At 44.7% G+C, this 14334-nt stretch overlaps 1 protein-coding gene across 15 annotated transcripts in view; it reads right to left on the reverse strand.

The window, feature by feature from the left end:
- Window positions 1-1648: 1648 nt before the first annotated feature.
- NRF1 (nuclear respiratory factor 1) overlaps window positions 1649-14334 on the reverse strand; it is a 127963-nt gene continuing 115277 nt past the window's right edge. For 7 of the 15 annotated variants that reach the window (XM_059074448.2, XM_067042172.1, XM_067042171.1 and 4 more), the window contains 2 exons: window positions 5940-5981; window positions 1649-3713 (listed from right to left, as the gene is read on the reverse strand). In XM_059074448.2, coding sequence (XP_058930431.1) covers window positions 3550-3713; window positions 5940-5981 — 206 coding nt within the window. In that variant the 3' untranslated portion in view covers window positions 1649-3549. Of the gene's footprint in view, window positions 3714-4557; window positions 4693-5939; window positions 5982-14334 lie in introns of those variants that run through there. The other 8 variants (XM_059074449.2, XM_059074454.2, XM_067042178.1 and 5 more) reach the window with 2 other exon arrangements.

Here is a 14334-nt window from a genome sequence, read left to right on the forward strand (position 1 = left end):
TCAAATGCAGGACTTAAAGCCCAGAATTCTTAGCCCAGTATCTTGGTTTCGCTGAGCACCAGATCCTTGTCTGCAGCCTGGATGATCAACTATTTAATGCAGAGGGCCCTTAAGGAGATAAAATGAGATAATATAACTCATCCTGCCACAGCACTCTGTCCAGACGGCACCTTACCACACTGGGCTGCCACGATCTGTTCACACGAGTATCTCCTCATTTCCTCCTGTTTCTCGGGCAACTGCTATGATTTATTCACCTGGCAGTGGTAGCCATTCACCAAGTTAAACAAAACTGACCCGCAGGCCAGAGCTGGTCTACGGGTGGGTTTTATTTTGCCTGCAGAGTATGTAAAGGAGTTTTGATTTGTTGTTGAAATCAGGAGATTCATATACAAATCTGGACTGACCAGTTTCTCTGGAAAATTTAAAAGATGGGGCTTCAGGGTCCACGTTCCTCCCGCTTGGAGACGACCTGCTAGCATCCAGGAGGGGCTGCTCCCTTTGGACAGATGCTCTCCACTCTGTATCTCCATCACTCCTCCTCCTCTCACAACTGAATGGCTTCCACTTTACGCATTGATTCCACCTGCCTGGTCCCCGTAGGCAGTTGAGTTCGCAGCTCCTGCTGGTGGTTTGGGTAATAATGGAAGCAAAGGTCTCCACCTGCCCCACCAAAGAAAGTTTCGATACATGCCTGCTGAAAAGGCAGCATCTGGGTCTTGCCAGGCAAACAGAATGTACTATGCCTCTGGAGAGATGCCATCCCCACAGAGGTACTCTAGACAACCCAGCTGTTCCCTGGGTGGTCAAAGGCAGTGATGTTTGGTTCATCTGGCTGCCATCAATCCTTCCTCTGGTCCGCCCTCTCTGGTGACAACAGGTGGCGACGTGCCATTTGTTCAAGAAGAGAGGGAAAAGGTAGCACTGGCTTTATCGAGCCACCATCAGTCAGCAAGGAAAACACTTCTGGCCTTCACATGCAACTGTTCTAATCATCATCACCAGGAAACCGACCCAAACATCCAAGGACAAAAGGAAAGAAAGGGGTGGCGGAGGCGGCAAGGAGTGCGTCACTCCAGGCTGAGGCTCACGGTGGGCACAAGGGGCTTGGAAGGGCCTGAGGCTGAGGCTGTGGCAGGAGGCACGGGCGCAAGAAGGGCAGCTGCCACATTGAAGTAGCGAGCTGTGCGCGAGCCCAGGGACTGAGGGCCTAAAGAAACAGTTAATGGCTTGGGGCCCCTGCTTCAAGAACAAGCCACTGCAGTAGTGAACAGCACTCATGTGGGGAGAACGCAGATGGACGGGCACCACCCCCCACCCTGATGTTTAATGTGGGATGCAGTTCACCCCTCGAAAGGGGACTCCGGAAGAGAGGTTTTCAAACGAGATCCCCCTAATCCCCCAGGACAGCATTTTACAAAACCGATTCAACAGAGCTGCTCTGGTGATGGGGGGTGGACAGGAGGCCCCAGCCCCACCCTAGCACTCCCTTTACAGGGCTCCACAGCACCAAGGAGCACAGTTCAAAGATCACTGAGCTTGAGTAAAAGCACCTTTTCCTTTTACAAAGCAGAACAAGCCACCCCAAAAGAGAGTTCCTAAGAGGCTAAGTGTTCCTACAAAGATGAACAGTTCCACTTCCTGTTGCCACTTTGTTAACTATTTATTGAATGAGGCAGTAATAGACAGAATGGAAAACGACACAGAATCCATGCTCTGCTACTCGGGTCTTGCTTTTCTTCTTCTTCTTGGCAATTTCTCAAACTATTAGGAGGTTATTTCACCACAAAGGAACACGGACTTTAAAGCCCTTGGACATTTTCACAACGACGATAAAAAATAATAATTAAAAAAATAACAAATTGTAGAACTAGGACTGTTTTATGTAAATCTCCCCTCCCTCCCCCCCATTACATACAGAAAAAAAACATACAAAGAACATTGGATAGTTTTATATAAAACAAGCAAATACAAGAATCTGAAACTTTTCTCAAAGGCTGAGCAAGACGTGAAGAATCTTTTAATGTAGCATTAAAAGAAAAAATACACATTAAATACACTACCACACATGGGGGGCCCGGGAGGAGGGAGGAAGAGTTGTCCCTGTACTCAAGGAGCAGAGATTTGGCCTGTCAAAAAGTCAGGTGAATTTAGCCGCTGGAGACTTGGGGCTTCCAGCTGAGAAATCACAGAATTTAGTTACAAGAACACCCAGACCAATCAACATCTGTGAGAAGGAAACTGTGCGGGGGGCCGGGGGTGGGGGGCCGGGCCCAGCAGGATGCATCTGGGAAAACTGCAGGGTTCCTTCTGAAACAGGGCCTGATCAGGGAGCGCAGGAAGCACGCTCAGCCCTCTCTCTCTAACGCCCCCCAGTGTGATGGCCAACGTTCCCCGCGCCACATGCCCACCCCGTCAGTTTCAGTCTCCTCTGTTAAGCTACAGAAAGTTACAGGAAAGGAAAAAATTGCTCCCATTGGTGTAACCTGGTCTTTGAAGATTTTTCTCTCCCTCCTTCCTTTCCCCTTCCAACCCCTCCCACCCCCCCATTCTCTCCCCACCATGCACACACCCGCAAGCACACTTAACACGCACGCGCTCCTCAAACCCTTAATACTTCTGTTACCTTCAGTTCATATACACGACCAATTCAGGACTGACCTTAAAACCAAAGCGACATGTTAATAGTCATGAGATCAAGAAGGTTTCCTGGGGAGGGGAGGAGATGGATGGGAGGCTGAGGAAAACCCTCTCATCCCTGCCTGGGAGTTTTAAGGACATTCACTTGCCCGTGGCAAGGTCAGCACCTGGGCCAGCCCGAGAAGCGTCCCAGTTGCCAGACCACGAGGCCCCTGGACCTTGCAAGCACGATTTCTGGACCTCACCCCATTCTGGAACATCCTTCCTCAGGCAAGTCCAGCAGGGAGAGTTCTGGGTGGCCACTGGGAGGCAGCTTTGGTGAAGGGCATTGTCACCTCTGCCTGAGTTTGTCAGTAGCTCAACACATGACCCTGGTATGAGCAAAAAGCGGTGGCTGTTTCTGGCCACGTACCCAACACCCACTAAACTGGGTGAATTATTTTTTCCACAGCTCACCTTGATCTCATACAGATAATCCATGCGGGTTTCATACATACATACATACATACACACACACACACACACACACACACACACATATATATACTTTATATATATATGTAAATGTGTATATCCATATGTACACATATACATATATTCACACTCACACATACACATATAGAAGTATACACACGTTTTCGCAGAAAGAAGTCCTTGCCACAATTTGGCTTTTTTTGGGACCGTGAAATTGACAACGCAGTATCTTGTTCCACCAATCCCAGAAAATCAAGAGTGGTGCTTTAAAAAAATGCAATTCCAAAATCCACTGCCTTTCTTCCTTTTTAAAAAAAAGGTTAACAAAACTTTTCTTCCAAAGTCGAGAGACTTAATTCCATTTGATTGCACCTCTGCAAACGTGTAAAAAATTTTGAAGTAGACTAGAAAACGATGCCATGATATGGCTGCATGTCACTGTTCCAACGTCACCACCTCCACAGCCTGGCCGTCCATGGTGACTGCGCTGTCCGATATCCTGGTGGTCACAGGGGCCATGGCCACCTGCACCGGCCCATTGCCCTGGGCGAGGCTGGTTACCACAGTCTGGTACATGCTCACAGGGATCTGGACCAGTCCTGGGGAGACAAGGGGAGACTGTTGGTGGCGATTGGGTGCAGCTTCTCAGATGCTGGCTAGACAGGGCAATCAGCTCCGGCCCTCAGAGTATCACTGTCTGCAGCCTCAGGTAATTGCACACCCACTGTCCAGGCACAAATACAACCCTTTTCTCACCCCATTTAAAAACAGACTATCAGGAAAGAAAATTTGGAGAAATTGTAGAAACATGCCTCAGAACAGGGCCTCCCCAACTTGCCAAGAGATGACCCTGCCTGCCGGCCTACCTTCAACTTTAGGAAGCATACACAGGCCCATCAGGTGTGAATTCTCCTCTCAACAAGTCCATCTCTTCTGACTGCCTTCTTCTCCAGGAAAGGCCACCATTAATTTTCTTTGATATTCTGCTACACTGACTTCTTCAACCCTCTGGCTGCCTATGCTCAAGTTTCTCTCAGCTTGGAAAAGCTTCTCCCTCAATCCTATCCTGTCTTCTGGCCCTTATCCCTCTCCTCAGAGTCAGCTTATTTAAAAATGAAAAAAGAAAAAAAAAAGCCTAGGTAATTAGTTTTCTGATATTAGATTTCAAAGACCAGTAAAATTTTTAAATACGTTCTGGGGTCAACTTAAAAAAAAAAAGACCCCCAACTACCTCCTAATATCACTATTATTTTAGAAAGGAGGGTTTAACAGAAAGAAAGGAGGAAGCAAATAATTTCAGAAAAGGGCAGTCCTCCCTAAGAAAGGAAAGTTGATAATTTTATGTAACATATTAAAAAAAAAGATTTCCAATTAAATAAGACAGAATAAATGCACATATAAAATTCCTCTTCCTTCTAAAATAAAAATTATAGTGAAGGAGGAAAAAAAGATATAAATGAGGGATGTCAACATATTTCTGGAAGATGCAAAGCAAACGTAAAGGCGTTCTGACTTATCAGAGAAGGGGAAGCTGCAACTCCTGTGTCCCAGAGAGCTCAGGACATGGAGGCTCAGCCACTGCAGAACGAGAGGAAGAAGCCAAAAACAGGCGTTAGCTGACAGCTTGTATTCAACTTATTGGACCAGTGGGTCCCACCAACCCCAACACCCAGACCTTTGTTGACAGGACATCTGAAGTTCACCCACCGTATTGAGAAACTGACCCGGGGAGGCTGCAGAGAAGACCTACGGTGACATCTGGTGGGTGGGGAGGTGAGGGGTGGGGGGTGCGGAGACAATGAAAAACCTGGCTTGCGGCCCTAATATTTACCACCCCAAGGCCTACAGGCCACCCAGCTCTGCCCTGCACACCCCGACAATCAGTGTTTCAGTGTCTCACTCTTAGGGAACACAGAGGGAACAGAGACGATGTTGGGATCAGAAAAAAACAAAAATGAATGCCCCCAAACTCTAATATCTTCAGAGAGAGAAAAGGTTTGTATCATAAAAGTGGATAGCTTTATTAAAAAGGAATGAGAGAAAAATTCTTTAAAAATCAAATAGATGAAATCCATGCCACAGAAAGATCAGAAGGTAAAGTCAAGGAAATCTTCTAGAGAGTAGGAAAGATTAAAAGATGGAAAGTAGGAGACCTTAAGAGGTCCAATCTGTGATAAAAGAGAATTCCAGAGACTAGAAAAAACAGAAGGTAGGAAATTATCAGACACATTGTAAGTAAATTTCGAGAACTGAAAAATATGAGTTTCAGATTGAAAAGGCCCACTAGGTGCCCAGCAGGACAGATGAAAAAAGATCCAGATGCTAAAACACAGCTTTGCAAAATTTCAGAACACCAGGGATAAAGCAAAGCTCCCAAAAGATTCGAGAAAGGAAAAAAAAAATCGTCATATACAAAGAACTGGAAATCATAATATTGTTGGACTTCTCAAAAGCAAGCCTGGAGGCTAGAAGATGATGGAGCAATGTTCTCAAATGTCTGAGAGAAAATGCTTTCAGCCTAGAATTCTCTCTCCGGACTATGAAACGACACCCAGGTCAGTTAAGCGTGGGGGCAGAATAAACACATCTGCAGACTTGTACGGGCTCTAAAAACTGGCCCGCCACGCACACTTTCTTTGGAAGCTCTGAAGGATGTGCCCTACAGAAACGAGAGAGAAAACTTAAGAAATAAGTGGCCGTGGGGTCTAGGAGACAGAGAATCCACTGTAGGGAGCTTGGGGGCAGCAGGAGGGCCCAGGAAGGGGGCTGTGCAGCACGTCTGAGAGGACAGAGGGGAAGTGGCATGAGCTCGTGGGATAAAGTACCTCGAGGGGTCTTCCAGAATTGGGTAGAACCGGTGATTACTCCTTAAAAAGTAGAAGAAAAAAAAAGCAAGGATTAACCATACCCACTCGTCTTGGCAGTGAACAATTTTTACGTTTATAAAATTTTATGTTTCTAACAATATAAACACAGAAACTGAGTTATCAAAAATTGATAACAAATAACTTCTCAACTCAAGACTATTGTTTAGCGCAATAAAGATACATACCAGAAAAAAGAGCAAGAAGTGTTGCCCTTGGGGTACAAATATTTTTTTAAAAAAGTCTTTTAGTCCTTTTTGTCATTTAAAACTATATATCACTTTGATGAAAATAAAAATTAATTTTAAAAAGGGATGTTTTAACAATATTTCCTAATGCAAAAAAAAAAAATCAAACATAAAATAAAATGTTATTTTACAATGTCAAATTGTATCTAATTGTTTCGTAGGGGTAAGTGTTGCCAGTTTAGAAGTAAGTATCCGATGATGCAACCTGAAATGGGGCTTGAGGTTCTGCTTTGTCGACATTTTTGGGAATCCAGGCTCACCCTGGTGTGTGTTAATGGAAATGCAAGGCATGGCCCACCATCCTCACACTTGAGATGCTGGGACCTAAAAGGAGGAAGGAGGCGGCCAGCTCCCACTCCCAAGCGACACTGGGAGGAAGCAGGCTGAGGGGCCACGTACTGGCTTCAGTAGGCTGTCGGGTTCAATTTCTTTCATCTAGACCTTGCAAACGGCTCTTACATGTCTCTAATCAATTCCTCTTTCCGTTCGCCCCTGCCTGCCACCTGTTATCTTTCTATAACTCGTCATTCCCCAACCTCAAAATTTCAAATCCCCTGATGTTAAAAAGGTTCCCAAAGCCTATAATAAAGTTCAAATGTTGGGTATGGTATTCAGAACCTCTTGTGATTTGTCCAGTCTCATTTCCCTTACTCCCTTGTGCTCTGGGTATCACTCTGGACTATTCTCAGTTCCCCAACACACTGGTCACACCCTCCTCTTGGAAGCCTATCCCAGCCCTAGTCAATACTGAGAGCAGCCTCCTTGGGGTTCTCAATAAGTGCTCGACAGTGGGGTATAATCTGGCTTGGCCCAGTTAATGCATGTAGATTTGCCTTCCCACTAGACTGAAGGCTCCTTCAAGGCCAGGCTTGGCTCTGGTTCATGTTCTATTCCCCACAGTATGAGGTACAAGGTGTGCCAAACACTGGCATCAACACAGCCCCAAGGGCAGCAGGCCAAGGGACTCCATTGTTGGCCTCAACCAACGTGCAGCCAGGCTCTACTCCCCAGTGTCTAGACTCTAGGCAAGGGCCTGAGTGTATCTGAAGACCAAATGACCCCCTTCCATCACCCCAGTGTATCTTGATCATCTTCACTTTCATCCTCTCTTCTGGTCAAAACACAAAAAGTTAGTGAAATAAGCCAAAATGCCCCGTGGCAAAACCAGGACACCCCCAAAGAACCCACATGTTAGTAAACAGCAACCAAAACCAGAAGCAAAGATCAGTCTCATTTCACTGTTGTTGCTTCTGGGCTTGATTCAGTTCCAAAAGCTCCAAGCTTGGGGAACAAGTTACATACTTTACAAATACAGTGAATACTCTGGGTGGGGAGCTTCTTGACTGTGAGCAACCATCCTGGGTTAGTGATGGGGTGGAGAGAACCCTGAAGAGCTGCGAGTCTTAAATCTCTTCCACCCGGGCTCATGATGTGTTTGGGTCACCTAGGGTGCGGGTCCAGGCCCAACACTGTTGTTAAAACACTTTTTACTATCGTGGAAGATTTGCCCCAAAATAAAATGGAGAAAGGTTCAAATGCAAAAATACAAATTGGCTGACACTGCTATAACCAGAATGATCTTTTGAACACAAACTGATCTTGTTGCCCTCTTTTACAATTCTTCAGTGGTTTCCAATGGCCTGTGGGATGTAAAGTCCAGATCCCTTTGCAGGTATTTCAACCCTTCACATCAGCCCCTGTTGCTCAGTTCAGCCTGGTGATCCATGAATCCCCACCCACTGTACATTCCAGGCAGGTGAACTATTTGATTGAGGTTCTCTCCACACACACCTCCATGGTGTGCACACACCGTGACTTCTGCCTGGAATGACCGTCCCTGGCTTGGTTCCTTGAATGAGCTTCTATTCTTCCTTCAATAGTCAGCTCCAATCTCTCCTCCTCTGTCTTAGCTCCTCTTTCCCCGAGAGCCCACAGCACTTTGCACTGGCATCCATTGAGGCTATGGTCATATTTTTTATCACTGTTTGCATGTCTTATCTCCAAGGAGACTGTAAATTCCTTAAGGGAGAGATGGAGTCTCCATACTTGAGTCCCTAGCGATCAGCAGGTGCTCAGTAAATGTTTTCTACACGCATGAATGAAACCTGCCTTCTGAGATTTCACAGGTGTCCTCACCTAGGGACTAAATGGCTGAAGTGGGTGAGTCTTCAGGTGATCAGGCTGTTTCAGAATGGGAGCTCTCAGTCCAGAGAAAGCAATACAAAAACAACTACACTCAGAGCTCATCCAAATAAAACCATTTTTAAAGATTTCATCTTCTGTACTTCATTCACCTCACAGTCAGGGGAGGAGTAAATTTGACCTCTACAACTGGGTGATAAAATGACTCCCATACAAAGCTGTCTCGAGAGTGACTAACTGGAGACAGCAACTACATATCTAAAAAGCTTCTCGGTGGGAGAAATTCCATATACGGGCTCATTTCGTAACCTCAAATGCCTTGAAATCGCAAGTCCATTATTTTCTACATGCAGTTTCAGTCCACCTCTACCTTAAATAAGTGCATTACCATCCCATTGTGGGGATTTTAGAATCTCTCTCTCTCTCACACACACAGCCATTCTGACATGGGATTAGATTAAATCGACTCAGTGTCTCTGACCTAGCAGCCTTTATGTCTGTGGCAAGGGAAAGGGGGAGGGGGCTAGCGGCTTGGAAACCCAGCGTGCACTAAATCCGGCCGGCTGCCCTTGGAAGAGAGATGATTAAATGCTGAGGTTCAGTAATCAGGCCAGGACTGTCCCTGCATCTGCTCAGCCTGCCCCTGATTAGCCCTAATCTAGAAGGCGTATGTTAATCTAAGCTTGTATTCTGGGTCATGTTGATTGATTAGGCAACCAGAAGCCCCTCCCATTCTACTTTAAGGACTTGAAGTTCTCCTTCAAGAGAACTTCCTAGTAATAAGACTAGCACAATCCTAGTAATAAGATTCTCCTGGCATTTGTACAGCACTTTTCAAAGCCCTCTCACATCCACTGCATATCACTAGATTTCTGCTAAGACTCTGGAGCAGTAGGCAGGGCAGGTATTTTCCCTTTCACAAATGATAGGCAAGTTCCTTTGGCAGAACCATGGACTTATAAAGGCACGTACTTAACAAAATCCTGAAGATTTTAGTACCCCAATCTGTAGTACCCCTGTCTTTCAAAGCTATAAGAAACCTCAGAGTTCTTCAGTTTAGAAAATCGAATCCCCCTTTTCTTTAAATTCAAAAGTAAACAGACAAAAAGTTTACTTAAAACACGGACTGAGAGACTGGGTGACTTTTTTCCCCCTCAAGATGACCGAGTTTGTGGTAAAGTGAAGCATCTGGGAGCCTTTGCACGCACTAGTAAGCCCGTACCATCGAACACTATGTCCAGCAGGGACCCAGAAGGGAGAGGGCTATCCCCTTTGGGCTCACTGCTGCCTCTCCTCTCAGGCTTCTTGGTAAGGTTTACAGAATTGGCCCAAATGGAAAAAGAGGCCAAAAGATACTCAGGAACTTCAGGTCCCAGCACAAGGATTTCCCTGTCAAATAGCAGTCAGCCCCCAAGCCTGGAGGAACTGCTGGCTCCAGGACCACATTCCCCTGTAAAAAGAAAATGAGACCTGACCCTGCTCTGTTTTTCTACCAGCTTGGTATCATTCTTGAGCCCAAATGGTCAAACACACTCCTCCCACTCTTCTCCCACCTCCACAAGTGGCGATTGCATCCTTCCAGTTGCTCAGGCCAGAAACTTGGAAGTCAAGCCATCTTTGACTTCTCGTGAAATTCATCAGCAAATCCTGTCAACTCTCCTTTCCAATATAAACCCAGAATTCAACCACACCAACTGCCGCCACCCTGGACAAACTCCTATCGTCTCTTGCCTGGACTACATTTTAGCTTCTCCCGTGATCACCCAGTTTTGGCCCTGGCTCCACGGCACCCTGTTCTCCCCCGCCTACCCCCACAGAAGCCAGAGGGATCTTCTAAAACTTCCACACGAGGTGATGGACATGGGGGCGCATTCTGAAAATTCAGACATTTGCTTGGCCTTGTTTTCTGCAAAACAGGAGGTCATGAGGTTCTGTAGTGGTCTGTCTCTGATGGGGTCACCAGGGGAGGTTTTGTGGTAGACCATGGGCGCCAATGAGAGTAAATTAAAGGTTAGTGTCACAGCCTTGCACACTCTGGATTTACCATTCATGAGCTGATCTACTCTACTCCTGACCCTTCGTGAGGTAATGAGTTTCGTCACTTACCTACCATGTAATGGATTTCTCTCTCACACGCGCGTGCGCGCACACACACACACGTATGCGTATAATTGGAAGTTACTTAGGGGAATTAATTCATTTTTCCCAAGACTAACTTCTTTTACTATCCTGAGATTTGATGAATAAATCTATACAGCACAGTTAGCTAAATCTTCTTGAAATATTGTTTGGCAATGGCCACCCCGCCACCTCTCCCCGCCTTTTTGGTGGCTCTCTGCTAAGGGAAAAATAAAGTCCAAATAGCTAAGAGATGAGGGATTACACCAGCCTTTCCCATAAATACTCTACATTGCCCCTTCATCACAACCATATCTGTCCTCTCAGTATACCCTAACCATCACATGTATTTACGCAGGCAGATCCCTCTGGCATAGAATTATCCCTGCCAACCCAGGTCCTGTTCCTTCAACAATTTCCCTGTCTTTCAGGGGTTCCCCCAGACACAACAGCCCACTAGGTTCTCTCTTTCAGGGGATTTTACTGCCTCACCATTCATATGGCACCAGCTCTGTGCTAACCTGTTTCCAAATAATTAGTTTTTCTCTATACAAATGTGCTTACTTAGATTGTTGGCAGGACTATGTCTTTGAATACTGAGCAACCTGAACATAGTAGATGTTAATAATTGAATATGACAATTGATCATGTTCTTCATGATTTTCAGAAACTTGATTACATTCCCATTAGCCTTGGCCTCTGCAGCCTGAAGAGGCTTAAAGCCTTTTACTCTGCTCCAGAATGAGTAGGATTTTCTCCACAACATTATTAAGGTAGCACAGCCAAATGCTGTATGGTAGTTCAGGTGTATTTTATGTGAGGGTAAAATAGAAGGTTTTATTTCCATTAAAGGCTTCCCAGTCAGAAAAAGCTATGTGTGAATCCTGGCTCCTTCACTTACTGGCTTGTGAGCCTCTCTTTCCTCATATGTAAAATGGTCATTACTAATTTCACAGCATTGTTGAGAATTAGATGTGCTGACATAGATAAAGTCTATGCACACAGGCACTGTGCACAGTACCTGGCACACAGTAGGTGTACAATAAATGTCAGCTGCTTTCACAGATGACTTTGAATAAGAGGTTTGATGAAGTCTGGCTAGGGTCACAGATGTTAGACTAAAGCTCTCAGGAAGCAGAAAGGAAAGCAGAGACAGCACAGATCTCCTTTCAGCAGCGATTTGCTCCTGCCAGGAAGCACATCATTCGCCAAAGGCCTTCAAAGATGTAAAGATTAGAGATAAAAACCATGAAATCAGGGCAGATGGGCTGGCAGGCAGCTTCCTTTCTGAATGCAGCTATGGTCAGAACAGGCACTGGAACTGCACCACAACATATATGAAATAGCTGCTGATTCAGTGCATCCGTAAATAAACAACCTAGGCTAAACCATTAATCAGTATTAAGAATGTTAAATATATGATCAGGGACAGTATGATATGATGTCATCATGCTGATAAACTTCTAAACCCAAAAACTAATAACACAGGCTAGAGCCCAGTAGAGCACAGAGCTGCAGGCCCAGTCAGGGTCACCCAGAACCACAGACTGCCCTCCCCCCACCCCACTCCATGACAAGATAGAGCAGGACAGACGGCCTGAGGAAGAATGGGCCTTTCATTTGCCCTCACAATCTGGGAAACCTTTGGGAGTTGTTGTTTGCTGTAACTGAATCTTTCAGCCCAAAGGCCTTCCAAGTTGGTCATGGAAATATCTTTAGTTGGAAGAAAAATATTGATAGTTGTGAGAGAAAAACAGCTAAACAAATAAATTATGAAATAAACACAACAGTTGGTGGAAGTGCAGTAATTCTTAAAGCCCAAAGGAAAAATTCACAATGTAATGCCTTCTGTGGTTTATGGACATGAAAGTGAACTGTATGTATCAATATTAGGAAAATGCTGGCTTAAATGGGGAACCAGAAGACTGTGACTAGAAGGGATGGGAATAAATAAGAAATGAAACCATGTAAGTCACTTCTGCAGTTTTTAAAGAGCCATCGAGGGTATCTATAAGTGTTTTTAGGGATGGCAGGCAGGAGGGAAGTCCTTTAAAAAATCTTATCTTCAGGTCTGGAAAGAAGTTTACATCAGTGCCTGACATCTAAGGAAAGCCACTATTACATGAAGAAAAATAGGCATGGTGTGTTCTGGTATAGAAATGGGAGAATATGAAGGGAAATCAGGTAAAGAAGCTAGTGCAGTAGGCAGGTGGCAGGCAGGCAAAGAGGCTGAGAATAACAAACATGGACCAGATGAAAAGAGGACAGATGAGGGCAAGAAAAGGAAGGTCATGAAAAGAATGTCGATATCAAATGAAAAGGAGCTCCAGGTAACCCTCATAATAGTAAGACAAGAGGGAAACGGAAAAAGCATTTCTCTCCCAGTGGTTCTGTTTCTGTTATATTAGCTGCTTCTGGGATATTTAATCTTCCTTTTCCGTGTTTTTTAAGTCCGTGGCTTTTGAGGGCATTTGAGGGATTTATGGATTAAAATATGTATTACATCTGGCAAGTACTGAATATTCTCATGAAGCCAATAGCAGCCTCACAGGTACCCTGGTGTAATAGGCACTTCTCAGCATTCAAAGTTTTCTCCCCTCTTGCTAGACAATCTCAAGGCTCTCTTGGAAAAACCATTTTCTGGAATAACTTCCATAGCAATGACTCTCTCTGGGTAGGACAGTGTCACTGTGTCCTTAGCCTTGATTTTGCAGACCACTAAGGAAATCCTTTTGCCTGTATCCCATAAGCCAAACGTTAAAAGTGAATTCATTTTTACTTTATTAGTGAATGTATTTCAAAATATATTTTGAAGATATAATTTCACAATTCCCTCTTGAAATTACTGAAGTGCCCAAGAACATGAACGAAATCAGGGTTTTGTGCTTCAGAGTTCAGAATCACGATGGTTTAAATCCTGGAGACTGAACTCCCAATGTGATATTGAACAAGCTGACTCCAAGGCCTGTTGTCTGACCAAGAGGGCTTTAAACTGAAAATGGCAGGAGAGAAAAGTGTTCAGCTAAAGCCTGCGGGATATGTATATGCTAAGGAGGACATCTGATCAGAGATGTACAGAGAAGGACAGCAGCTATACAGTAAATTTCCAGAGATCACTGGGAAGGGAGGTAGGAAGAACACCCAAAGTCTCCAAAGTCTATGTTGTGGACAGGGTGTGAGCAATATGTGAAGAGTTGATATCTTTAAACAGGAAATAGAGCCCACATGACAGAAACCTCAGGAGAAAGCTACCAAGCTGTTTAAGAGTTTGCAATAGTCAGGTGTAGAAATGAATACGAGGGCTAATCAGGAGTTATCCAGAGTTAAGAATGGAGAGTTATTTATTTTTCTGTTATTATTTTCAATTTTTTTATTATGGAAAATTTCAAATAGGCACAAAAGGAGAGAGTCGAGTGTAAGGACCCCCATCCCCAGCCCCCTGTACCCAGCATCCAGTCCTCGCCTCCTCTATCTGAAGAGGGAAAGATGGAGGCAAAAGGCTTCCAAAGATGCTCTCCTGATTTTTCAACCCCTCACTTAGCCCAATCTGTAGAGCACCATTTAGAAAGCAAGCAAACAAACATCACTAGAACTTTCTAAGAGCGTGCAAAGGGCAGAATTAAATTTGCTTTAGGCAGTAAGACACCTGAAGACAGCATACTGGAAAGTGGAAATAAACAGTTATGGGTTTGATGGTCACAAAGAAAGAAATCTATCTTATAAACTTCATTTTAATCGATTATTTATCCTGCCTTTCCTACCTGGACTGTATTTAGCATAACCAAATTGTTAATGGGAACAGGTTCTTTATAAAAGAATTCCAGCTAATAAAGGCAGAAGGAATAATA

This window comes from Kogia breviceps, chromosome 9 (assembly GCF_026419965.1).
Source record: "Kogia breviceps isolate mKogBre1 chromosome 9, mKogBre1 haplotype 1, whole genome shotgun sequence".
In the NCBI taxonomy this organism is placed as follows: Eukaryota; Metazoa; Chordata; class Mammalia; order Artiodactyla; family Physeteridae; genus Kogia; species Kogia breviceps.